This window comes from Mus caroli, chromosome 10 (assembly GCF_900094665.2).
Source record: "Mus caroli chromosome 10, CAROLI_EIJ_v1.1, whole genome shotgun sequence".
NCBI lineage: Eukaryota > Metazoa > Chordata > Mammalia > Rodentia > Muridae > Mus > Mus caroli.
Window position 1 is genome coordinate 80861165 of NC_034579.1, and position 27104 is coordinate 80888268.

General features: G+C 43.6%; 1 protein-coding gene across 1 annotated transcript in view; it reads right to left on the bottom strand.

Moving 5' to 3' along the window:
• Stab2 (stabilin 2) overlaps positions 1–26898 on the bottom strand; it is a 169965-nt gene extending 143067 nt beyond the window's left edge. Inside the window, exons 1-4 of the mRNA XM_021173976.2 lie at positions 26650–26898; positions 21883–22016; positions 15835–15950; positions 829–914 (exon numbers count right to left, since the gene is read on the bottom strand). Of these exons, the coding sequence (XP_021029635.1) occupies positions 829–914; positions 15835–15950; positions 21883–22016; positions 26650–26739 (426 nt within the window). The 5' untranslated portion in view covers positions 26740–26898. The remainder of the gene's footprint in view (positions 1–828; positions 915–15834; positions 15951–21882; positions 22017–26649) is intronic.
• Between the last annotated feature and the right edge of the window lie 206 nt (positions 26899–27104).

A 27104-nucleotide genomic window follows, 5' to 3' on the forward strand; every position in this document is an offset into this window, starting at 1 on the left:
CCTAACCTCCCTCTCCCCAGATCCACCGCTCCTCTGTTTCCCTTCAGGAAAGAGCAGACCTTGCCAGTGATAGCAACCAAACATGGCATAACAAGATACAGTAAGACTAGGCATAAATCTTCATATCAAGGCTGGGTGAGGCTCCCAGTAGGAGAAAAAGGGTCCCAATAGCAGGCTAAAGAGCCAGAGACTCCCACTCCCACTGTCACCAAGGTAGTCTGTTCTGCCGCCCCCCCCCCCCCACCTTTGGCTAAGAGTCTAAAGCCCTATAGAGGAAGCTGTCTGTCGATCCAATGATATAAATAGTAAGAGCCCACAGACCCACGACAATTTCACCTAAGGATGAAATAAAACCACTTCCAGTTCTGTTGTGAAGGTAGCTGGACTCGAGTCCCGTTAGAAGGACCTGTGTTTAATTCCTCTACAGTTTGAAATTGTCAGGAGTCCTTTTTGTTAGATAAAGAATTTCTTCAATCGCCCCATTCCCCTGGTTGGCCCAGGGTGGAGAGCACCACCTGAAAGGTAGTCTAGTAGTAGAGATAATTACTAACAACAGCAAGAAGGGACAGCTTATATCCTTAAATGTATTCATAAGGTAGCTTTAGCTATGTGACCCCATTTTATGTCTTCAAAGAGGGTCATTCTGATCTTTCTTCGGGCTTTACAGGTGGGTATAAGAGTGAGAGATGATTTTGTTGCACATCAAGAATTCATCTTTTAATCGTGTTACTCTTAGAGGCTTCTCCTTGTGTGGGCTTGTCATTAAGGTAAATCAACAGTGGGAAGGGGGAGGCAGCACTTCTGGGTGGAGCAGATCTTGGAACTTACCCGGCAGGAGCAGCTTCCCGTTCCTTCCATGCCTTCATCACAAACACCCCTGCCACCACACGGTGCCCTTGCTCCTCCTGGGCACTCTGGAACAGTCAAACAGACCAGATTAATCCATTCATTCTAGACTGAGCAAGGGCATGCTACAAGGTGCAGCCAGCCACTTAGTGTGTTTGTTGCCAGAGACAAAAACCAATCGAAGGCCAGCCCCAATGGTCTGATCACAAGCTGGAGGCCAGCCTGGGCTACCCAGTGAATTCAAAGCCATCATGAGTGAATAATAAGACCCTGTCTTGAAAAACTAAGGTCGGGAGGAGTAGCTTTTTGCTAGAACACTTGCAAAGGTGTGGGGACTGCATGGGGGAACTGAGATTTGAACTTGGAGCAGCAAGGGTGGGGCTTATCAGGTGTAGTGGGGTGGTGACTTGACCCATTCCGTGATGAGCTTTTTTTTTTTAATTATTTTATTTTTTTTATTATTTTTATGTGCTTTGTTGTTTTGCTTCCATGTCTGACTATGCAAGGGTGTCAGATCTCTTGGAATTGGAGCCATAGACGGTTATGAGCTACTATGTGGTACTGGGAGTTGAGTCCATACCCACTAGAAGAGCAGCCAGTGCTCTTAACCACTGAGCCATCTCTCCAGTCCCCCATGATGCATGTAAGCTGAGCAAAAGAGGTTGGGTTTCCCCTAGGGCTGGTTGCAAAGAAGTAAGTGTGCATTTTGCACTTCTGCTGAATTAGAGCTATGACCTAGATCTTCACTAGAGGATTTTTCCAGTCAGTCAACAAACACTCTACCAAACACTGCATGCATACTGAGGCAGAGCTACATTTATTAAGGAATCCAGTTGGGACAATGTCCTAACTAGACAGAATTTAAAATGGTAGCAAGTGGCAGAAGTTTAAGGTATGAGTACCCTGAGGATGAATTTCCTCTCCTGTTATGTGTTGTTCAGTCTACTGTGTGTGTGTGTGTGTGTGTGTGTGTGTGTGCATGTGCGCTTGCATGCGTGTGCATGTGCCCATGTGAGCTTTGTTGACGTGGGCTTAATATTCAATTAAGTTTTCACTATCTGTCCTCAGACGGGACTTTGAGGTATGTCTGGTTAAGATCCTGCTGTGTTCTTCTACAAGAGTTGCTATAAAAGGCTGACATTAGCCCCTGGCTTCCTTTCTTTGGGTCTCCCTGCTCTTATGGATTGTGGACCAAAACAGCCCATGAGGGCTGTGGGAGCAGAGATGACAAATGGGGTGAATAACCACACCAGGACCAGCTATCAGGAGGTAGATCAACTTAACTTTGGGTGATTTATCACTTATAGAGCTTGGGGGGAATTGAGGGTGGGAACATCAGGGTTGGAAAAGGTCATTAGCTGAGGGCCAATGCTTCATTAGCATGGAGAAAAGCATCAGGAACCTCAGGTGCTGGCTGAATAAAAGCTCAGATTTTATCAGGAGAAAGGACAATGATCCTGTAATCTAATTGAGGCTACATAACATTCCTCAGGTAGAGGTGTATATGAAGGCTTAGAATTCCCCAGAATTCTAAGCCCTGCTAATAAAGAGAGTCCCCATTACATACCAAGCCACAAAAGATTATCTGGTCAATGGTAGACTTCCCACACCTGTCTCTCTATGGGATCCCTTTTTCCCACATGAGTTCCTGCCATGGTGTAATAGAGCCAGCCCCCTGCCAACGCTATGCCTCAACTCCAGATCTCCCGTTAAATAAGCCTCTCTTCTTTATAAAGTTAGGCTGCCTCAGGTGGTTTGTTATAGTAACAAGCCAGGTGGGTACACAGGGGCAGGACGTGACTATTGAGACCATAGAAACAGTTCTTAGATCAGGTGACTCATCTAAGAATTTGCAGATTCCGTGGAGGATGAGACTTGACTTGTCCAATGTACACGAGGTTTTTTTCTCTGGCCCCTCCTATTCAAAATATAAGTGGCTGACATATTTTCATTTTTTTTCCAAGACAGAGTCTTACTGTATACTAGCTAATTAAAATCAGCAGAGAGGACATTACAATCTATTCCATATATTCAAGAGGGCAGTAAGGAAAAGTGTGTTAGGGAGAGATGTACATAAGACCCAAGTGGAAAGTTTACATATGGAAACACAACATTTGCATTAAAACACTGTATCCAAGTTACGGCTGCTCAGACGCTGACAAATGTTCAAACTATAGGCAAATAGTACAAAGAGAAACATGGAGAAAATTCTGATATACCAAGAGAACATGAGCGAGCTGTGTGACAATGTCAAGGGGGAAGGAAAAAAAGACACTGAAATTTAGAGTCAGCATTTCCCAAACCTGACGGAGATGCTGAACAACCAGTTCCCAGCATGCAAAGAACCCCGAAGAAAGGCCACACTGTGACAATCGCACGCCACCACAAACTTAAAAATCAATGACAAGAACATCTCACAAGCAGATAAAACCAATATGTAGTGTGATAATAGAGGCCAGTTACCATGATAACAGCTCCCTGGTTGGATTCAATTCCACCTAGACAACAGTGGTTCATTTATCTTTAAAGTACTAGAACAGAAACAATCTGAAATATCACCTAAAGCAATATATGCAAAGAATAATGACATAATGAAGATTTTTTTCAGATATATAAAAGCTGAAAGAGAAATGTAATTAATTGGTCTGGAAGAAGCAAACTGAGAGCAGATAGAGATCTAGAGACAGACAAAGGGATGGGAAATGCTGAGCATAGTCGCTGGGAGCTTAAAACATGGCTGGTTAAGGCCAAATTGCCAGTGCTGCATAGGTGGCTCATGGCACTTTGTAGTAAGGTGCAGGGAACTAGAGCAGCAGGCTTGAGATGCAGGGATGGAAACACGATGCAGTGGGTGTCTGTGCATAAGGTGATATAATGCGACTTGAAGGTAGACTGCAGGAAATGCAAGGTGTCTCTATATACACAGAAGCAAATGCCTAACTCCCTAAATAAGCAGTACAGCAAACACGTTGATGAGAAAGTAGGATTATATAAAATAATTAAAAGGGAGGCAAAGGAGACAAAGCAACAGAGCAGATACAATAGAAAGCACCCCAGATAGTGGATATAAACCTGCCATATTAAGTGTAAATGGTCTAAATACCTTAATTAAGTGGTGTGGGTTATCACACTAGATGAAAAGTTAAGAACTGAACTGGGTGGATGGCTTAGTGGAAAAAGCACTTGCCTCACAGAGTGAAAACTGGAGTAAGGTTCTTTTAAACCAATATAAATGCCAGACAAAGATGGGATCTCAGGGCAACCTGACTCATTAACTGGTTGCATCGGATGCAACTGAGAGGCCCTACCTCCCTCACTGGTGCTTTAGACTTGCAACATCTGCCTCAGGCGTGCTCATACATGTATATGTCAGTGCAAACCACACACACACACACACACACACACACACACACACACACACACACACACGCTGCATCACATTTGTGAAGACTTATTTTATTTTATTTTATTTTATTTTTGAACAGGATCTCCCTGTGTTGCTGGCCTGAACTGGTTTGGTTGTGTAGATTAGGCTGGCCTCAAATTTCACAGGCAATTCTCTTGCCCTTGCTTCCCAAGAGCAGGAATCGCCCTGGGAAAGACTCACTTTAAATATAAAGGTACAAATGTGTTGAAGGTGAGGAGGAGAAAAGGATGTAACACATTACCTGCCTGTGGTGGTTTGAATGAGAATCACCCGACAAGCTGCTTTTGAATGCTTGTTCCCGGTACTGTTTGGGAAAGATTAGGAGGCACCTTGTTGGAGGAGGTGTGGCCTTGTTGGAGGAGGCGTGGCCTTGTTAGAGGAGGTGTGGCCTTGTTGGAGGAGGTGTGGCACTGGGTTTGGGCTTGAGGTTTCAGATACCCATCCATGGCAGTCCAATCTCTCTCTGTTTCTCTCTGCTTTCAACTTGTAGATAACATGTAAGCTCTTAGCTACTGCTCCAGCACCACGCCTACCAGCCTCCCACTCTGCTTTCTGCCGTGGTGGTCATGAACTCACCCTCTAAAGCTGTAAGAAAGCCCTAATTCAACACTATTTTGGTTTGTGTGTGTGTGTGTGTGTGTGTGTTTGTTTTTTTGTTTGTTTTGTTTTGTGTTTTTTCGAGACAGGATTTCTCTGTATTGCCCTGGCTGTCCTGGAACTCACTCTGTAGACCAGGCTGGCCTCGAACTCAGAAATCCGCCTGCCTCTGCCTCCCAAGTGCTGGGATTAAAGGCGTGCGCCACCACGCCTGGCTAAACACTATTTTGTTTCTGTTGCTGTAAAAGATGCCATGACTTGACCATAACATTTTTAAAAAAATTTTTTTTTACAGCAATAGAAAAGTAGCTAAGACACCACCAATCACAAGTAAGCTGGGGTGGGTAGAACTCAGCAGACAAGTAGATTTCAGAGTAGGATGTTTGGACCAGGGATAAGAAAGATCATTTTACAACGTTATGACTCAGCAAAAAAAAATCATAATTTTAATGAACCAGATAATATCATAGTAAATGAAGTAAATCCCCATAAAACTTCAGGAAGAAATAGTTAAATCCAGTGTCACAGATTTGGACACTTTTCTCCAATAATTGATGGAGTGAGTGGTCATCAAATCTTTAAAGCCAGAGAACCCTTGAGCAGCCCTGTCAATAAACTTGACCTAATTGACACAGAACACTGCCTAAGGACTGCAGATCACTCTTGTTTGTTTGTTTGTTTGTTTGTTTGTTTTCAATATCAAAAGAAACTTTTTCCAAGAGAGATGATATTTTGGGCTTAGGGTTCTAAAGCAACTCTTCACAAATTTGGAGAGACTGAAATCACATTAAGATTGCTTCCTGACCACAATGGGATTCAATGATGTATAGAGGCAAGATAACACCAGTTAAATCCTAAAATAATGTTATGGTAGACATTCACAAACAGACCCTGAGTGGAAAGGCAAAGGTACTGGAGTGACCAAAATGACTTTGAGAGAGTCTGAGTTAGAGGACATACACAACTCAGTTTCCGTGAGGCAGAGGAGTAACCAAGAGTAATTTACTCCCTAGCCAGATGAATTGGTATTGCACGGTAGTGGTGAAGGGCCAGCCATGGCCAATTGAATACAGAAGAGAAGCACACATATGGTTAACTCCTTTCTAGACTCCTCCCAAAGCAGTACACTAAACGGAGAATCTTTTGAAGAAATGTTGCTGGAACTGGATATGACAGCTCGTGCATCAGGGGTAGATTTAGGAGGGTCAGGAGTTCCAGGTGACTCTCAGCTACATACTGAGTTTGAGGCCAGCCTTGGTTACATGGTCTCCTGTGCACATAGGCAGGCATGTGTGCATGTGCGTGTACACACACAGAGCCAAAAACAAACAAACAAACAAACAACAACGAACACCTCACATAAATGTTGTTGAAATTATTGGAAATAGTTGGAAATGAGCTTTGATCTTTATCTTTGCCCAGACAAAAAGGCTAACATGACCTAAATATAAAACCTAAAGCTGTGAAGCTTTTAGAAGAGATCTTGTGAGATGCTAGGTGAGTCAAAGATGCCCAGGTGTGATACAAGGAGCCGCTTGTAGAAGAAAAACCCGCCCTGGCCTCACCTTGCAAAGGCGCTGTTTAGAGGGCACAAAGGGAGACATGGACAGACAGGAAGTGTTTGTGAGTCACAAATTCAATAAACAGCCTGTGTCTAACATATTTAAAGACCTCTCCAAATGTAACGATAGAGAAAAACTGACCCCAAAGGTATGCAAATAGGAAAAAGAGCCTGATGCCTGAGACAGCCTCATCGGACATGCCACTCCATTCCAGCAAGCCTCTGTGTAAGCGGTAACATTTGTAACGCACTGGTAGCCAAGAATGGTTTTGAATCTCAATTATTTGTTGAGCTGATGTCCTTCTAAGATTATGTCTGTCCAGGAAGGCAGATAAGAGGAATTTTTACAGATTAAATTGCTACTTAATCTTTGTGTCTAGACAGGAAAAACTCTGGTGATCTACAAAAGTGAGCATTGGTGAGAATTATCCACAATCTATGAAATGCCAAAAAAGTTAGTTTCAAATTATCGCCACCTATCTGTAGCTATACAAAAAAGGAAGATGGGTTAAGGGTTGTCATTAGGTAATGACCAGATCTGAGGCCACCAACTCTGAGTCTGACTGGTGACTTCCCGTGAGCTGCTACGATCTTAGGAGTCTGCTCAGACATCCTCTGTGCTCTCTCTGTAAAGAGCCTTGGCCAGTGTGTTCGCCGAGTGGGAACATTTTGATTTGTTTTAGAGAATCTTTTGGATAAATGGGGATGTTATAAAAAGAAGCACATTTGAGATGTAAATTAAAATAATAAAAATGCTTATTCTATACTTCTTAGAACAGTTAAAGAAAATTAAAAGAATAACTATATCTGCTTTAATTATGAGTCCCCAACAAACAAAACCCTCATACACTGTTGAAAAAAAAAAAGAAACAAACTAACAAACAGCAACAACAACAACACTAGGAGGGCTGAAGAGTGGCTGAGAGGTTAGGAGTGCCTGATGTCAAATCTCATGATCTTGAATTCAATCACTGTGACCCACATGCTGGAAGGAGAAATCCAACTCTCCTCCAAATTGTCTCTGACTTCCCTGTACATGCCACAGCACACACATGTGCTCACATAGAACAACAACAGCAACAACAATAGATAGATAGATAGATAGATAGATAGATAGATAGATAGATAGATAGATAGATTAAATAAAAATTTAAAAAGGAAAAATGATCAGATACTTTAGAAAGTGGTTTGAAAGGTTTTATTTTAATTAATTAATTTATTTTTACACATTCAACATATAATCTAGCTCTCCTATTTCTAGGCATTTATTTAAATGAAAGAAAGGTACCAGGTCCCATTCAATTGTGAGCCACCGAAAGAAAAACTACATCCTCAAAAGACTCGTTACCTAAGTGTCCACAGCATCCTTATCCTTAATCGCCTTAGGCTGGAATAACCCTGAATGTGTCTGACTTAGTGAGTAAACTCTGGCAGCCACAGAATGGAGCGATGTGATGAATCATGGGGAGTGAGCGACTGTTCGGATCTGGGATGCAAGGTCCTAAGTGAAGAAAGCCAGGCTTGTCCAGGGCAGGGATGGCTCAGGGATAGAGCACTCCCTGTGTAATGGTGTGGACTTGGGCTTGGATTCTCAGAATCTACAATGAACCTGGACTGCAGAACATGCACCTACAATTCCTGCTCTCCTACGGTGACATGGGAGGCAGAGAAGGATGACTGCTCAGAAGCCGGGGGCCAGCTATCCCTCGAGTCACCTACCACAGAGTGGTGTGTGCAGCAGCACACGGGAGACTCTAACAAGGTGAAAGGCAGGGACTGACGTTAAGGTAGTTCTGACTTCCACACACCTGTACCTGTGTGAGCACACAGAAAGAGAGGGGTGGGGAGGAAGAGTAAGAGGAAGAAGAGGAGGAGAAGGAGGAAGAGGAGGAGAAGGAGGAGGAAGAAGAGGAGGAGAAGGAAGAAGAGGAGAAGGAGGAGGAAGAAGAGGAGGAGAAGGAAGAAGAGAAGGAGGAGGAAGAAGAGGAGGAGAAGGAAGAAGAGAAGGAGGAGGAAGAAGAGGAGGAGAAGGAAGAAGAGGAGAAGGAGGAGGAAGAAGAGGAGGAGAAGCAAGCAAGCAAGCAAGCAAGCAAGCAAGCAAGCAAGCAAGCAAGCAAGACAAGCTTTTAAAAAAGCCTAAGTAACCATATGCTACTAGGAAAAGCTTTTACTATATGTAATTTATGACTGAAAGATACATGCGTGAAACGCCCATTAGAACTGGTGTGTGCTTCAATGTCAGGTTAGGCAAAGGTAGCTATGTTCTTGTAGGTGACTGATCTTTCTTCCATTTAGAACACAGCTGTGCCTTTCTCTCTAGCTCATACCCACTGGCGTGAGGGCAGGGTCTAAGAGGCAGATGCATTTATTTGTTGTAGGGCTGAGGATCATCCCAAGGCCCTGTTCACACTGGACACACGCTATACCGCCTGATGCCCTCACCCAGACGTGGGCTTTTAAGTGTGTCTCTCTATTGTTACATGCCGTGGTCTCATTGCATCTCAGTATGAGAGTCCAGGAAGAGTTTGCTCAGGGTTTAAACAACCATTCAGCAAATCAGAGTTGTGCCAGCCAGGGCCAAGTGCTGCTTTTAAAGTTTTCTTTGTTCATCTGCTTCTGTTTGATGGTACCCCTGATGATACCTATCACTATATATAAGTCAATCAATCAATCAATCAGTCAATCATCGATCAATCAATTGATCAACCTACCTACTTATCATCTATCTATCTATCTATCTATCTATCTATCTATCTATCTATCCACCATTATCTATCATCTATATCTATCTACCTATCAGCTATTATGTTTCTAGGAAGCCCTCTGATTCTGATCTACGGTCTCAGCTTTTGCATTTTGTTTTCATCATCATTATCACCACCATCATCATCATCCTTTCTTTCCTTCTAGACCCAGAACATAAGGACAAGCACGTTGCTTGTACTATCTTGGTAATGTAATGCCCAAGACCCCTAAAAGGAAACGAAGGCACAGAGAGGTAAGATAAGAAAGTCACACAGCCATGGGTGTCACAGGGAAAGATTCTCGATGGCTCTGATTTTAGTCTGTGACGGCTTCTCTGCATGATTGCTTCTTTCCCCACCTAGATTACAGATTTTTACAAGTCTCCGGTTCAGCTGTCTGACTCGTGTAATGCTGGTGAGTTCTCAGTTATCGCTTTCCAAGCTGGCAGTGGCAGCTCTTTACGTTTTTGGGAGAAAGTAAAATGATGTCTAGTCAGATGGAGGGACTGGCTAAGGCTTATTTCTAAAGAGGAACCTTGATGGGTGTCCATCTTTGGTGTGAGTGGCTCATTGGCTCACGGCCATCCTCATGCTTGCCTGCAGCTGTGCATTCGAGCTGTTGGCAACATCTGTCCCTAGGGGGTTTCCTAAAGCCTTAGCAGCAGCCACTCTGTAGGAAATGGCACATTTTTTTCTCTGTAGAAACTCCTTTTCCTGACTCACTAGTTTGAAAACTTATTGTTAGGTGAAGTGTCCCCTAAAGATATCTGTGTTGAAGCCCGACTCCCATGTGATGGTGGCAGGGAGGTGGGGCCTTTTGGAAGTGATTAGCTGTGGAAGAGCGGGCAGATAGGGCTAGTGGCAGTGTCTGCATAGCCCTGGGATCCTCACTGGGGTCCCTGTACAACTGATTTTTCACATCTGTTTCTGGGTCAGTCTCTTTTAATCATCTGTGACTTAGAGGGTCATGGGCAATGTGACTAGCCTTGGCCTATGTGTGATTATATGCAGCATGTAGTAGGTGATCAATAAACAGTTTCCTTTTATGGGCCGGCTAATCCTAGGAGTAGTTTTGGGAAAAAAAAGTCAGGAATGTGGGGATGGAGAGGGTCCTCACTTTATGGCCTAAGTGGGGTCTTTTAATAATATGTGAAAACTACTTAATTGGTTTTAAAATAAAAGAAATTAAAGCACAACTGAACATTTATTTTCCGCATCTGAGGTCATTAAGGGTCACCCTGGAGCTTGGGTAGCAGAATTGGCTTTCTCAGCAACTGCGCTTGAGAGAGCAATCACAGAATCTGCTTCAGGGATGCGATTGTGGTTCCTTGTGAGGCTGAAGTAGCTGATGAGGCTATTTTAGGTTGTTATCACGGTTTCCTTAGGTCACGGCTGGTGGGTGGCCTCCGTGTCAAGGCTTTCCACATATATCACAAGCTGTCAGTGGATCACAAGCTGGTCTGTTGCTTTAAAATAAGATAATTCATTTCCTGCTCAGCAAGAGGCAGGAGGGCCCTCCCTGGAGCCTTATCTTTTAAGAGGTCGTCTAGTCAGGCAACCTTTGCTCACTGCGGTGCTAGCAGAAAACATACGCCAGTATTCCAGGGATCTCTTTAGTTAGAACTCTCTGCCCAGGAAACCTACGTGAGTTAACTTTCTTCAAGTGAACTCAACCTTATCTATCCCTCAAAGCACACACGAACTAGCAGGACAGAATGGCTTTGGTTCACAGATCCGTTCTGTATTTGTAAAGTGTGTAGCACCTAACGAGGTTCACAGCAAGGAAAAGAAAGGACTGAGGAGTGGAAACAAACACAGCACAAAACCCAGTCTCATGGAATATAGCAACATTGAGCTGGAAAGGGAGATTGGAGACAGTTTCTCCTCTGGGGCCTGAAGAGGTGGCTCGGTGGCTAAGAGTGCTTACTGCTCCTGGAGAGGACCTGGGTTCTGCTCTCAGAACACGTATCTGGTGATTTACATCCATCTGTAACTCAGGTTCCAGGGAGAATCCAACGCCCTCTTCTGGCCTCTGTGGGTACCTACATGCATGTGGTATGGATAAATTCTAACAGGCAAACACACATGCACAACAACCTGCCTACCCAACTACCTACCCACCTAACTAACTAACCAACTAACTCTTTTTAAAAAAACCCATTGCTCTTTGAAATGGACTGCTAAGAACACAGCTGAGCTGTAGTGTACGTGACTTTTTTTGCACCCGTTCAGACTCTTGTATCATACAAAACCATTGCATTCAGGAGTAGCTATAAAGAAAAGGGATGTGTAAATGAAAAACAGCTGGTTTCATCTCAAATAGAATATTGGACTGAGCATAAGGTCCCCAATGGGGTAGCTAGAGAAAAGACCAAAGGAGCTGAAGGAGCTTGCAGCCTCATAGGAGGAACAACAATATGAACTAACTAGTACCCTCAGAGCTTCCAGGGACTAAACCATCAACCAAAGAATACACATGGAGGGACCCGTGGCTCCAGCTGCATATGTAGCAGAGGATGGCCTTGTTGGACATCAATGGGGTGGGTTGGTGAGCAGTGGGAGGAGGGATGGGATAGGAGGTTTTTGGAGGGGAAACCAGGAAAGGGGATAACATTTGAAATGTAAATAAAGAAAGTATCTAATAATAATAATAATAAAAAGAATATTTGCTGCTCAGTACCGAAGGTGGTGGTGCATGCCTGTCACCTGAGCAGTCTGGAAGCTGAGGCAAGACTTTTGCCAGGATTTAAAGGCTAGCCTGGGTGCTATAGTAAGCTCTGGAACAACCTGTGCTGAGCAGCAAAACTTGGTTCAAATGCATTGGTTAAAAATAGGTTTCTCTGTTAAGCATGTTTGAAAAAGTAGCAGTAATTTTAATTAGGGTGAGTCAGATTAAACTGAAGTAAAAACATCTTTCTTATCTTAGGATGCTGTTTCTCGCCCTCAGTGAGGATGCATGACTTAGTCTTATTTTTAGAAGATGATGGGTGATATTTTTCTTCTTTTCATTTTGCTTTTGGTGTTTTCTGAATTTTCAGGATTGTTTGCTTGTTCCCAGAGTCAGGCATTATAAAAATACCTCTCACAGCGAGCCGGAGACACTGCTGACGGACGTGTTTATTATACCATGCAGGAAGCGGGTGTCCCATCTGCCTCCAACACAAGGTCATAGGGGAGGTTGGGAATGTGTTTCCTCAGAATAGAGGGATGGACCTGTGTCAGCAGCTGGCCTTGACCTGGCGGAGTTGTAAAGTGATAGTCAAGACCAAAGTTATCAGGGCCACAACGTGGGTGAGGTAAAACGGGCAAGCAAGGGAAGGGTTTATCTTCTTCCCGAGAGGAAGGAAGGAAGCCCTTTGTGACATTTGGCATGTTCAGATTATGAAGATAAAGGGAAGCTCCCTTTGGCCTCACTAGAGAACAGGATTAATGTCCGGCATCCATTTTCATGTTTCGCCTCTCTGGCCATTGGCCTGTTTTGAGGAAATGCCTCAGCATTCAAACAAATATTTTTTTAGCACTTCTGGTGCTGAGGGAGAACCTTGACATATTTGCCAACCTAGCATAGCATGGCGGTGACAGCTGCTAAGGATGTGAGTCCTGTTTGCAGCTCCTGTTTTAGATGGTGCCCATGTTTAATAAGGGGCTCAGAGAAAGGCACCATTTTACCTTCCCTTTGTTATAGGAGATCTACTTCAAAAATGTTCTCATGCGGTCTGGACGTAGTCAGCCATTCCTTCTGTTGGACACACTAATATGTCTCAGACAAAGCTTGTTCTTGTCTATGCTATGCCAATAACTGCACCATCACATTCATTTTTATGAGGTAGAAAAGACCTAAGCACTCTTTCTGGTCTAACAGGAAGGCTATGAGAAGTGGATGCAGTCACGGATATGTTTGGCACCAAAAGCCACCCTTGAACTTGGAAAGCTTGTGGCCACTCTAAAGATAACTGATTCAAGCACTTGAGTCTGGTATACTAGAGCCATAGACATATGCAGGGTCGGCGGGCAGGTGTGATGGTTAGCTATGATTGCAACTAGACACAGCCTAGAATCACCTGGGAAGAGAGCTTCAGTGGGGGATTGCCTACACTGAGTTGGCCTTTGGACTTGCCAGTCATGGGACATTGTCTTAAGTTAATGAATGTGGGAATATCCAGCTCACTATGGGCAGCACTATTCCCTAGGTCAGAGATCTTGAACTCTCTAAGAGGGCAGAAAGCAAACTGAATACAAGCAGACAAGTGAGCAAGCACGTACTTTTTTCTTTCTGCTCTTGACTGTGTGTTTAATTAGCTAATTGAAGATACTCTCTTGACTTCTCCACAATGAGGGATGTAATCTGGAACTATAAGATGAAATAAATCCCTTTCCCTTTGCAAGTTGCTTTGTTGTCAAAGTATTTTGTCACAGCAACAAACATGAAGTCAGAATATGGAGTAAAGCTGGAATGGAACAATTAATAGACAGAATGGTTAGGATGTGTAAATCCCAAAGCTTTATCTTCCAGGGCAAGAAACACACTCTAGGCATTGGCTAGAGGGGTGAAGACACCAAGAGATGAGCTAGAAACATCCTTGACCAGCTCTGTTCTAGGCAGAAGACAAGAAGGAAATGTAGTAACCTTTGGTGCCTGGTGTGCCACTTAGCATACCAAAGGGAAGCCAGAAAGGCATGTTCTTCAAACCCCTGATTCTTGTAGTCTAAATGGGAATATTCAAAAATTATATCAGATGATGAAGAGCCCAGGGCATCCCTATACCTAGTGCCTGTAATGAGAAATAAGTGGGAGTCATTACTCATGGAATCATTAGTTATGGGAAAACCATCAGAAGATACAGATGTGTGTATAAAATGAGGTCAAGGATTGAGAAGACAGAAAGAAAAAAAATCAAGATAAAAATTAGAGTCTTAGACACTTAGAGTCTCTGTGTGCTGGTGTGTGAGGTCCTGTCTTTCCTCTTCCCTGTCTTTGGAAAGGTCATTCTGAGCTTCAGTGGCCATGCACAGTTATCTAGTCAGACAGAAACAAAGCAGAGAACACCTTGTGTGACTGAGTCACAGAGGGATATTTCCGTGCTCTCTTAGAAGCTAAGGAAGAAGTGGAAAATTCATAATGAACTAAAATTTTCAGATTTTAACTGCCTCAAATGGGAAGGGGACTCACATAGTTAGCCTACCACAGAAAAGATCCAGTTAATATTTGGGTACTGACACCTGTAATCAGTTTGAGCTAGCAAAGGTTGTGATTGGCCACAGAAATCAGAAGTTATTTATCATCGACTCAGGCTCCCTACCGTGGAAGCAGGGTGAGGTTAAGTTTTCTGGGTACATGCTGTGTTAGTCTTCTGTTGCCGTGATAAACGTTATCACCCAAAGCAAGCTGGCAAAAGAAAGGCTTTGTTTGGTTGACACTCCCGTGTCATTGACCATCACTGAAGGAAGCCAGGGCAAGAACCTGGAGGAGGGAACTGAGTAGGGGCCCTGGGAAAAGGCTGCTTGCTGTCTTGCTTGCCACCCTGGCTCTACCTGCTTCTCTGGCCCATCCAGCATCACCTGCCCAGGACTGGCACTGCTCACAGTAGGTGGTACCCTCTCACACAAACCACTGACCAAGAAAATTCCCCAAGGACTTGCCTGTAATAAGCCAACCTGTTGAAGGCATTTTTCTTAGTTGAGGTTCCCTCTTTCCAGATGGCTCTAGCTTATATCCAGCTGACAAAGTCAAATCAACCAACTAACCAGCCAGCCAAAATACCCTAAGAACATCCATACATGTTCCTATAACTCCATATGAAGTTACCTCTACAGGCTTTCTGACGCTAGGTCTTTTAAAGTTATGTGTGTATATATATATATAAAATCCTTAGGTGTAAAATTATAGAATGCTCCATGGTTATTTTAGTTTAGTTCACTTTATTTTTTGGTTTTTCAAGACAGCCTTTCCCTGTGTAACAGAGCCCTGGCTGTCCTGGACTTGATTTGTAGAGCAGGCTGGTCTCAAACTCAGAGATCCTCCTGCCTCTGCCTCCCCAGTACTGGGACTAAAGGCGTGCGCCACTACACTCACAAAGTTATGGTTATTTTCGAATGGATAAAGAGAATTATATCAGTCTTTTAGATGCTGTAATGGAGTTTATTCTTATGAAAAGTTGTGTGTGTGAGGTTATAAATGTCCATTGTTCTTTCTTTGGACATTATCTTTTTACACACACACACACACACACACACACACACACCTCCTTGATACACATGTATTTCAATTGTATCCTTTTGTGACTTAGAAAAGATCTTTCTTTTATTCTTTCAACCTCTCCTTTTTCCTTTAGCTCTTGCTATTTAGCTTAGGTTGGTCTAAAATTTGCTTTGCAGGCCAGGTTGGCCTTGAAATGATGATTCTCCTGCTTCAGCCTCCTGAGTACTGGGTCTATAGGATGTGCCAATAGGCTTGGTTCCAAAGAATTCTTTTGAAGAGAGATCACTAACTGTAGCAAGCAGATTCCTGTATAAAAGATTGATGGGAAAAGAGATGTTTCTACATGTAGACAGAACAGAAAGTTCTAGAGAATCATCCTCCCATTCGTCTTTCCTGCTATGCTTCTGTGAGATGGGGTCTGGAGAAGCACACTTCATAATGCGAAGATTTCGTCGCTTACCCATGCAGTCTGGGCCCCAGTGTCCTGGACAACATTGAGGTTGCAGGTAATCCTTCCTACATATATGGCGGCATCCAGGGATATCCATGACGTAGGAGTGGATGTTAAGTGAATACCTTGAAAAATAAAGAGAGGCTGTTAACCTATGACCATTAAAGTGGAGTTATCGTTAGGTGGTGTGATTGTCCTGGATTTTATTTTTATTATCTATTTATTATTATATTTATATTTATTATTATATATATATATAGTGTGTGTGTGTGTGTGGTGTGTGTGTGGGTGTGTGTGTGTGTATGTGTGTGTGTTACATTTACTACAGCATGAATGCATGCGGAGGTCAGAGGACGACTTCGTCCGGCAGGTTCTTTCCTTCCACCTTTACATAGGTTGTGAGGCTGAGGCTCAAACTCAGGTCATTAGGCTTTGGGCAAGCCATTTTACCCATGCAGCCATCTTACTGGTGTGAGCCATGGATTATAAGCTAGGTTTTTAATACACATACACACACATTGATTATTGATAAATAAGTATGTATTAAATAAATATATATTAAATATATATTGCTTGGCTTGTTAGGTAGAATAAGCTTAATTATGAATTCCTTTTTGTTGTTACAGATGGCCAAATGAAATTGAGAAACAATGAAAATAAAAGCTTTTCTAGTTTGTTTCTATTGCTATGATAAACAACGTGATCCAAAGCACAAAGGGCCTATTTGGCTGATACTTAACATGTCCCAGTCCATTATTGAGGGAAATTATGGCAGCAGCTGAAGCAGTTACGTGGAGCAATGTTGCTTACTGGCTTGCTCTGTCTGCTTTTTTATGTAATTCAGGACCCACCTGCCCAGGGGTGGGGTTGGGCCTTACCACATCAATCATCAATCAAGAACAGGCCTCCTAGACATGTCTGTAGGCTAACATGATGGAGGCCAGTCCTTGGCTGAGATTCTTTCCTCTGAGGCTACAATACAGTGACAACAACTAACCAGTAGATACAGTGATATCAGAAGTTATTAAATGGAATGAATGGTGATAATAAGTCTTGGGAGAGTCTGTAAGTGACCCTCGCACTGTTGCTGAACATTCTCTCTCGCAGCTGGTGCGAGAGAATGCCTTATAAGATGCACAAGATCTGCAGATTGAAAACAAACCTCTTCTTTTCAGATTGGTACATTCACTGTACACACCATTTCTGTACAGAATTCTGCCTCTGGGATGCTACCATGTAGTCAGCAACATGCACTAGACCATGTGTGGAGGAAACACTCTGGTATGTCCCTTAGAACAATTTCTAGCATCAAATGAGGTACAGCTCTAGAACGTGGCTCTATGGAGGCTGAAGGTCAGCGCCTGCCTATGACAATCTCTGCATCTGAATTGTTCTAGGGTAATACGTCAGAGTGGAGACCATCTTGAATGAAGATAGTCACTTTCATTGTTCAACTGTGTTGTTTAAAATTGTGTGTGTGTGCATATGTGCATGTGTGTATGTGTGCATGCATGCATGTGTTTGTGTGTGCACACACACGAATGCGTGTGTTAGAAAGATAACTCAGTGTGTTCAGAGCACTTGTTGCTTTTCCAGACGGAGGGCCCAGGTTAAATTCCCAGCACCCACAGTGTGACTCACGACCATCAGTCACTCCAGTTCCATGGGATCTGATACCCTCTTCTGGTCTCAGCAGATACCACAAGCACACGATGCACAGACATGCATTCAGGCAAGGCACCCATACACATAAAATAAAAATGGATACAGAAAGATCAGTGTGGGGACAAGTTCTTCTAGAGCAGTTCCTGAACCGCAGCTGCCTAGCAAGAGACACTTGCTTTGCGGACAGGTAAGTCAGGGACAGCAATGAGCTACTGTCTGAAAGGCTGAGAATGCCAGTGGGGACATCTCTCTGCAGGAAGGGGACAGAGGGAACTCGTGGCGGAAATGCAGGTCTTAAATAAAGGAAGCCCACAGATGTATGAAAAAGTGTGTCTATAACCCAGAAGATACGGACTGAGAGCACAATGAAATATTCTCTCATAGTCATTAGAGGAGTTTTATCTAAAGCCCCCAGTACAATGCTGGTTGACACAGAGCAAAGAGAAGAGTTCAGGGTTGATAAGAATGTCAGTTTGTGCAGCTGCTGTGTATAAACTCTTCTAACCTCCTACGCCTGAGAATATAGTCAATGGAATATATACATATACATATACACATATATATGATCATTTTGTCTTCTATCCATTTATATATATATATATGTACATGTTTGTGTATACACACACACACACACACACACACACACACACACACACACCCCACATACATTTCCTTAGTAATTGTAGCACTATTCACAATAGCCACAACAGGGAAACTTACTAAGGCATTTTTAAAATTTAATTTAATTTATTTTTTGGACATACTAAGTTTTAACTGATTGATGAATGGATAAAGAAAAAACCAGGCATGTGCCACAGAGAATATTGAACATTGCATATGCAATGGATATTATTTAGCCTTACACTAGGAGGCCATGCAATTTGATGTTTGAATTTTTGTTTTTATTTTATTTATTTTTTATTTGTGTAAGTTTTTTCTGCTGCTCTGTGTGCCCAAAGGCCAGAAGAGGGCATCAGGTCTCCTGGGACTAGACTATGGGTGCTGGGACTTGAACCTGGATCCCTCTGGAAGAGCAGCTGGTTGCTGTTGACTGTTGACCTCCATCTCTGGCTCTGAGACTGCAGTTTGTATGCAATGTGGATTAACTGGAGGGTCGCACACTGGGAGGAAAAAGCCAAACAGAAAAGCAAATGCTACATGACCCTACTTAGCTGAGGAAGCTCAGACAGGCAAATGGATAGAGGACAAATGGTCGTAAGGGGGGAAGTGAGGGGGAAGGGAGCCATTTGCCAAATGGTGTCAAGTTCTGGTTATATAAGACAGATAAATTCTAGAAATCTATCACAAAGTCTATGCCTGCAGCTAAGTGACATCAACTTAAAAGTGGATGTGTACAGTTTGCAAAGATGGGAAATTGTAGGTTAGTGTTCTCATCAGAAAGAGAAGGGAGAGGGGGAGGGGCGGGGAGAGGGAGAGGGACAGAGGGAGAGGGAGAGGGAGAGGGGAGATCTCATACTCTTTGTCAAATGGCCCTGCTACATCCAGCTGCAGTGGCAAAGAGCCATCTTCTATAAGCGGCTCAAAGTACCCCCTGCCATTAATCAGTTCACCCAGGCCCTGGACAGGCAAACAGCTACTCAGCTGCTTAAGCTTGCCCACAAGTACAGGCCAGAGACAAAGTAAGAGAAGAAGCAAAGGCTACTGGCCCATACTGAGAAGAAAGCTGCTGGCAAAGGGGACGTCCCAACTAAGAGACCACCTGTCTTCTGAGCAGGAGTCAATACAGTCACCACCTTGGTGGAGAACAAGAAGGCTCAACTGGTGGTGATGTAGACCCCATTGAGCTGGAGGGTTTCCTGCTCAGGTTAACTTGGAAGACAAGGATGCTCTGGCTAAGCTGGTGGAAGCTATTAGGATCAATCACAAGGACAGATACGATGAGACCTGTCACCACTGGGGGAGCAATGTCCTGGGTTCTAAGTCTGTGGCTCGCATTGCCAAGCTGGAAAAGGCAAAGGCCAAAGAACTCGCCACTAAACTGGGTTAAATGTACACTGCTAAGTTTTCTGTACATAAATATAATTAGAAAATTCTCTTCCAAAAAAATACCATCAAAAATACAATACAAAATAAAACAAATAACCAATCAGTTTTTTAGCATAAATGAACAACAGACCCGTTCTCAATTCTAAAACAAACAGCATCTGTGAAAATTTTTAGTGTGTGTATGAGAGGAGGAGGAGGAGGAGGAGGTGGGGGAGGAGGAGGAGGGGAGGAGGGGGGAGGGGGAGGAGGAGGAAGAAGAAGAGGAGGAGGAGGTGCAGCTTGGGTACAGCCAAGTGCTCATCTTGACCCTCATCAAAAGAATATAAAAACATTCTTTAGTAAGATGCCATATCATTTTAACCTTGAACTTTGATATAATCTTAATAGGAAATGAATCATTGCAAACATGCTCTCACTCAGGTTAATTGATTAATTAATTGGTTAATTCATGCATGTACTTGCTCATTCTAGACCATTTAGTGTTGGGAAATGGCTTTATGATATGATGTGATCATATTAGGCAAATGTGAATGTAAAATATTGTTATACAACATCATTAAGGTCTCATTTCATTCATGTTAAAATTGCAGTAATTTGTCATTCCTGAATTAAAAAAAAAAAGAACTCATTTAGTCTGGAAATGCCTCAGCTGCTCAGGTGTCTGCTGTGTGAGTGTGAGGCCTGCAGTCTGGATGCCCCGCACCCACATAAAACACTGGGCACAGGGGTGGCCTCCTGTAGCCACGGCACCAGAGGAGCAGAGACAGGAGGCTCCCTAGAGCTCTCTGGTCAGCCGCTTCTTATTCCAGGCAGCTCCAGTTTCACTCACAGACCTTGTCCCAAAATATAAGCTAGACAGTGTTTGAGGAAAACACCCAGTGTCACTCTTTGGTCTACACATGAACAAACACACACTTACACACACATACACACACACACACACACACACACACACACACACTTACAAACGTACACATGTGCATAATGCGTAAATTAAAAACTAACTTATTAGCCGGCAGTGGTGGCACACNCCTTTAATCCCAGCACTTGGGAGGCAGAGGCAGGCAGATTTCTGAGTTCGAGGCCAGCCTGGTCTACAGAGTGAGTTCCAGGACAGCCAGGGCTATACAGAGAAACCCTGTCTCGAAAAAACAAAACAAAACAAAACAAAAAACAAACAAACAACCCCCCCAAACCCCAAAACAAACAAACAAACAAACAAACAAACAAAAAACCCCGACTAACTTATTGAGTAATGCCTCATTTCTAACTAGCCTAACTGAGCAAATACAAACTTGCATCTGCCTTTGGGCCTCCTGGCTGCACCTGTTAGCAGGTATGCAGGCCCCATTGTCCCCCCTTTGACAGGACCAGCCTTGAAAGTTCTGGATCATAGGTGACCTTCAAGAATGTAATACAGACCTCACACAGACATACATGCAGGCAAACTACCAATGGACATAAGATGAAATAAAAGAATGAAAGAAGAACAGATAACAGAAAGTCTTTACTAACTGGGTGTTCGGGATCCCAGCATAGCCTGGAGCCTTTCTCAGGGTGAGCCTTTAAGCACAAAATCCATGGCCTGGATTGATACACTTCAGTTACAATTCCAGAATGTAATGTAATTACAAGGATGTAATCCAACAGTGTTAGCGTTTTTCTATCCTATCTCTTTGGGTTCTAACTAGTAGTAGGCTCCTCGGCTTATTAGCGAAATAAACACCAGACCCAGGGCTTAGCAAACTGATTTTGTTTTTTTTGAGACAGAATCTTGCTATGTAGCCAAGGCAACCTCTAGTTTTTTTTTTTTTTTTTTACATCTTCAAATTGGAACCCTATTTCTATTTATTTATTTACATATTTATTTATTTACATATCTATCTATCTATCTATTTTGCATTTTGCATGCACGTGTAGGTATACACATTTATGCTTGTTAGCAGAGGCTAAGGCAGGGCTAGGCTGGCAGGCCAGAGATCTCCATCTTTCTCTGGCTCCCAGTGCTGGGTCACAGGCATCCGCAGCTACACTGGAGTGGGTGCTAGGTTTTGCCCTCAGGTTCTCATGCTCACATATCCAGTGGACCATCTCCCCAGTTCGAGAACCATTTTCAAATGACACAAGACTCCAAGTTGAAAAAAAAAAAAGAAGGGCAAGAGGAAGAGAGTGTTTATGTGCAACACAGTTTTGTATTTAAATGTCAGTCAATGATAATCAAGATTTACACTCAAGTCCATATATTGTGAGTTACCCTAAGGAGTCTTAGAGTAAGAGATAAATCCTGGAATTACTTTGTAGTGTTTGAGACAGGACATTCTAATTTGGAGTCACAGTTCTTAGGGTACCAAAACATGGGCACATGTATCTCGTCATAACAAGTACCTGCAATCTCGAACCCCAATAGTGCCATTGGTAATCTTGATGTAGCCATCTGGACACTTGACTGCATTGTTAATGGAGCAGGACTGGCACTCCGTCTTGATGATTAGAGTCGACTTCTTATCACATCTCTTTGTCTGGGAAAATACAGCAAAGAATATCAGTTCCTGTTATCAGAACCTTGCAAAATATCTGGTATGGCTACTTCTCTGGCTTGCTGCTTTCAGCCTTATCTACCTGGAATCAGTGATGAGCAAGTAATGTCTGCCATGGCTGTGGGGGGTGTACAGGCATACTGCTTAGGCTAAACACATACACCATTCTTCATCCAGAACCGGGAGCCCCACGAGGTAGGTTCATGTCAGTACACACAATTATCAAAACGAGGAACCGGAACTATATTGCAGAATCCCTGTGTCAAGTGGGCTAATGCTATAGAAGGTTATTCAAGACCAATTGTTCATAGGTTGATTATTCTCAAGGATAATATTGAGATAATATACAGAATAATAATATACAGAATTGTTTCCACAGGTATATCTGCTGTGGAGCTAGTGCTGGGCTAAATGCTAGGGTAGACGGCTTCTGTTCCAGTGTGGTCTGTAGTATTTAGATTTCAATCCAACTGAGAAACAGGTGGCATGTGAGTAAGGATTGTTGTTGTTGTTGTTGCTGCTGCTGCTGCTGTTGTTAGTTGCTATGGCCTGTGTCCCTAGAATGCTGCCGGACACACCATGATATTCAGCAAATTATGTTGGTTAAACTAATCTGTCAGGCAGGCATACTAGGAACAGCTATTTGGCAACGTAAGGCGGCCCAGAATTAACTGCTTAAATGAATGATACAGGCAGACTGTGGTGTGTCCACTGTTGCTCCTAATGCTGGAGCTGATCCTCCTAGATAGAGCTTTCAAGCTTCCTTAATCTCTCCATCAAATTTAGTCTACAAAAGGCAGAATAAACTTCGGAGCCTGGTGGGGAGTGTAGATCAAATTCTACATCTTGTGAAGTGTGCAGCCTGGACTGAGTGCCTACTCTTTGTTATTAGCTGTTAAAAAGGAGACATTAGTAGCTAACTTTCCATGATGTTCCAGGTGCAAGCTGCCCGGCACAGTGCCTGGGATAACATAGTAACAGATGATGTTTCCTGAAACCTTTCTTCATCCTGAGAAACTGAGTCTGACTGGTGATCTGGCCTTACCCAGGGTGATCTGTCCCTATTCGAGACTAACTAACCTCCATCCTCCAAGGGCGTGCTTTCCCGTCTCTTCCACAAAACCATTCTCATTCTTTCTTTCCTTTGTTCAACTTCAAGTCTTCCAGCAGTTCGTTATTGTTCTTGTTTCTGAGAAAGGGTCCTAAGTAGCCGCACCCCCTCAAAGATGCTTAATAGCCAAAAATGGCTCTGAAGTTCTGATTCTTTTGCTGCTACCTCTCAAGTGCTGGGTGTGCTCCATCACAATGGGTATATACAGATCCAGGGATAGGACCCCTGGTCTTGTGAATGCTGGGTAAAGACCAATTGAGCTATGACTCTAGCACCCCAGTTGTTAGGCTTTGCTCTCTACTTAAGAATTCCAGACACTTCAGGGCCTTGCTTTATATTTCTCTGTTATTTTAGCAGCCCAGCCCTGGCTAGGTGTGGTGGGAACCACTATCACCTCTAGAAGGTCATTCATCAGAATATGTGAAGTCACAGAACACTGAGTGGCTATGCAGACTTCCAAAGGTGTCATCTGATTTTCATTGCTCCAGAGAGTAGGCCAAGGGTCACCATTCTCATTGCAGGGAGCATGGGGCAGAGGACTGAAGACAGTTTGGAATATGCGGTGACTTGTCCCAGGTCACATATGAGTTATCAACCTCTTGATTCCTTGATTAGCCCTTTCTTCAAACAAGAGACACAGAGAAAAACTGTCTCTACTTTTGTTAGAAGCTTTCTTTTGGTGATCATTGTGAACCCAAACACCCCTGGCTAGCATTCGTATAATAATGCAATACTCCCTTTAACTGTTGTGGCATGACTCAATTTTTCTAAAAGCAAGGTTTTGTTTCCATCAGAGTTCCTCTTCTGATGGATGAATTGATGGCATGTTCAGTTTTTCTTCTTAATATGATCAACTTAACTCTCTTTTAAAGAAATTTCTTGGGTTGGGGATATGGCTCAGTTTGTAGTATACTTGCCAGCATGTACAACGCCCTGGGTTCAATCCCCAGTTCTGCATAAGATCATGCGATGGGGCAGGCCTATAATTCTATCACTCAGGAGGTAGAGGCAGGAGGATCAGACATTTAAGGTCATCCTCTGCTACACAGCAAGTTTATATGATCAATCTATACCACTAATATAATGTAGTACATCTATATAAGAGAATACTATTTAGCAACTAAAAGACATCATGAATTTGCAGACAAATGGGTGGAACTTGAGAATATTATCCTGAGTAAGATAACTCATATTCAAAAGGACGTGCATGGTTTGTACTCACTGATAAGTGAATATTAGCAATAAAATACAGAATACCCATGCTACACTCCACAGACCCAAAGAAGCTGAACAAGAAGGATGCCTAAGTGAGGACGCTTGAATCTCACTTAGAAGGGAGAATAAAATAGTCCTAAGGGTCAGATGGAGGGAGGGAACTGGGTGGAAGAGGGGATGGGGAAGGGAATGAGGTAGTTCAGAATTAGGTGTGGGGAAGGACAGGAGAGATTGCCAGATAGCCATGAGAATGAATGGAAATCTGCAGCTGACAGAGGTGGGGAGGTAGAGGGAATCTCAAGGATGTGACAGAGATCTGGGATAGGGGAGGCTTCCAAGAATCAATCGGGGTGACCTTAGTTGTGATTCACAGCACTGGGGATATGGAATCTGACGAGGCCATCTCTTGTAATGATGAAGGAGCCCCAGTGGAGTGATAGGGGCACTAACACACTCAAAGAACTTTCTACCCAAAATTTATCTTATCTACAAGAAATGCATGCACGGGGGATGGAACAGAGAATGAGGTAATGACCAACCACTAACTGACCCAACTTGAGACCCATTCCATGGGCAACCACCAATCCCTAACACTATTAATGAGACTCTTAATATGCTTGCAGACAGGAACCTAGCATGGCTGTCCTCTGAGAGGCTCCACCCAGCAACTGACTCAGATAGATGAGGAGACCCATAGCAAAACAGTGGACAGAGCTTGGGGACTCTTATGGAAGAGTTGAGGGAAGGATTGTAGGCCCTGAAGGGAATAGCAACTCCACAGGAAGTCCTACAGAGCCAACTAACCTGGTCTCTTGGTGCTATTAGAGATTAAGCCACCAACCAAAGAGCATACACAGTCTGGACCTAGGCATATACAGCAGATGTGCTGCCTGGTCTTCATGTGGGTCCCAAACAATTGGAGCTGGGGCTATCCCAAAAGCTGTTGCCTGTCCATGAGCTATGTTCTTCTAGCTGGGCTGCCTTGTCTAACCTCAATGGGAGAGGATGCACCTAGCCCTGCAGAGACTTGATATGCCAGGGTAGGGGATACCCAGGGGTGCCTCCACACTCTCAGGGATGTATGGGTGGAAAGATTGTGAGAGGGGGTGACCAAGATTCGGGAGACAGTGAGAAGAATGCAGAGTGAATGAATGGACGAATAAATAAATAAATAAATAAATAAAGTGTGTATATATATATATTTTTTTGTCTCGCATAAATCTGTTTGTCTATCTATCCTCTATGTATGTATGTATGTATGTATGTATGTATGTATGTATCTGACTTTCAAATTACTGTTTCAAATAACTCATTTTACAAACTTAAGCCAACAGAAGAACAGACTCAGCTTAGAACAACGGTCAAGGCCAAGTGCCTGCACAGCAGCAGGCCGTCCATGCTGAAGATAATTGCGACAGCAATCCCTACCGTTTGTGGAGCCCTGTCTGGGGAGGACTAAAGCTTAGTGGGACTAGTTGCTTGCTTACAGTTGAATGGCTAGTGTAGTGGGCAGCCCAAAGGCCTAGCCTCTGAAATATTTTGACGTCGCCATTGAAATGTGCCCCTCTCTAACTTCTGGACTGGAGAGGTACCCACTGTGCTGTCTGCCACATTCTCAGGAAAGTGTCCTCAGAGCCAGAGTGAACTTGTAGCAGCAGCAGCAGCTCTATCTGCTGCTGAGATCCCATACTCCAAATACGGCTTATATAATTTTCCTGAGATTGCTCATCACTGAGACAGCAACCTCTGATACAGGTATGGCAACAGTGTGAGCTTCTCTTGAGTCTTTAAGGTCACCGTGGTCCCCTCCACTCCAGTGGAGGATGGAGGAAGGCACGTGTGAGTGCCTGATGGATTCCGGAAATGTTTCTGATGCTTCCTGTTATCAACAGGGCATCACCTCTCTACCCTGGAATTCCCCTGGGCACTCTCCTATAGCTATGCTCTTATTTCTACATTTGGGAAGATGGCTGATAGATACCCAGAGTGATAAGGTAGCCCAACAAAACCCAGAACATGCAGCTGCCCTGCCAGAGAAAGAGAAATGTCAGTACTAAAATCAGAGATGCCAGCTGAGGAGTGAGCACAGCAGATAAGAAACAGCCAACCCAGCCAGCCCCAGAAAGACAGTGCCTCTGGCTTAGGGTCTTAGTCTTCTAAGCTTTTTCTTGATTTTAATGAAGCCCAGGTAGGGCTTTTTGACCAAGATTAGATGGGGAAACAAAAAAAAAATCGTCTAGAGTACATTGTGAAAGTTAACAAGTAAACGCACAGGAATGTTTATCTTACCAGTTCTGGGGCTTCAGTTGGGGAGCAGGCATTTTGCATAAGCAACCCCAGGAAGATGAGGATTAAAGGCAGCAGCTTGCTCCTTCCCATGCCAGGCTCCCCTCAGGGTGATCTAACGATTTCAACTCCTCTGATGAGTGCCAGGAGAACTCTATCTCCTGTCAGTGGTGTCTGCATTTAAATATTTTCCTTTCCCTGGTTAGGAAGGGAAGGTAGGTGAGGCCAGGCTGAGAAACCACAGGAGCTCAGTGGAGTTGGCTACTCTGAGCTGTATATAAGTTCTGGCTGAGTGACAGGATTTCCTGAAGGGGCTGAGGCAGAGATCTGACCTGGGATTTTTGTGCCTAGCGGAACAACTAGGGATGGTCCCCTCCTATCGCTGTGGCGGATCTGCACTGGACCTGCCTGCAGCCCTTTCCATACCACACCACACCACACCACAGAGCACCCTGGGC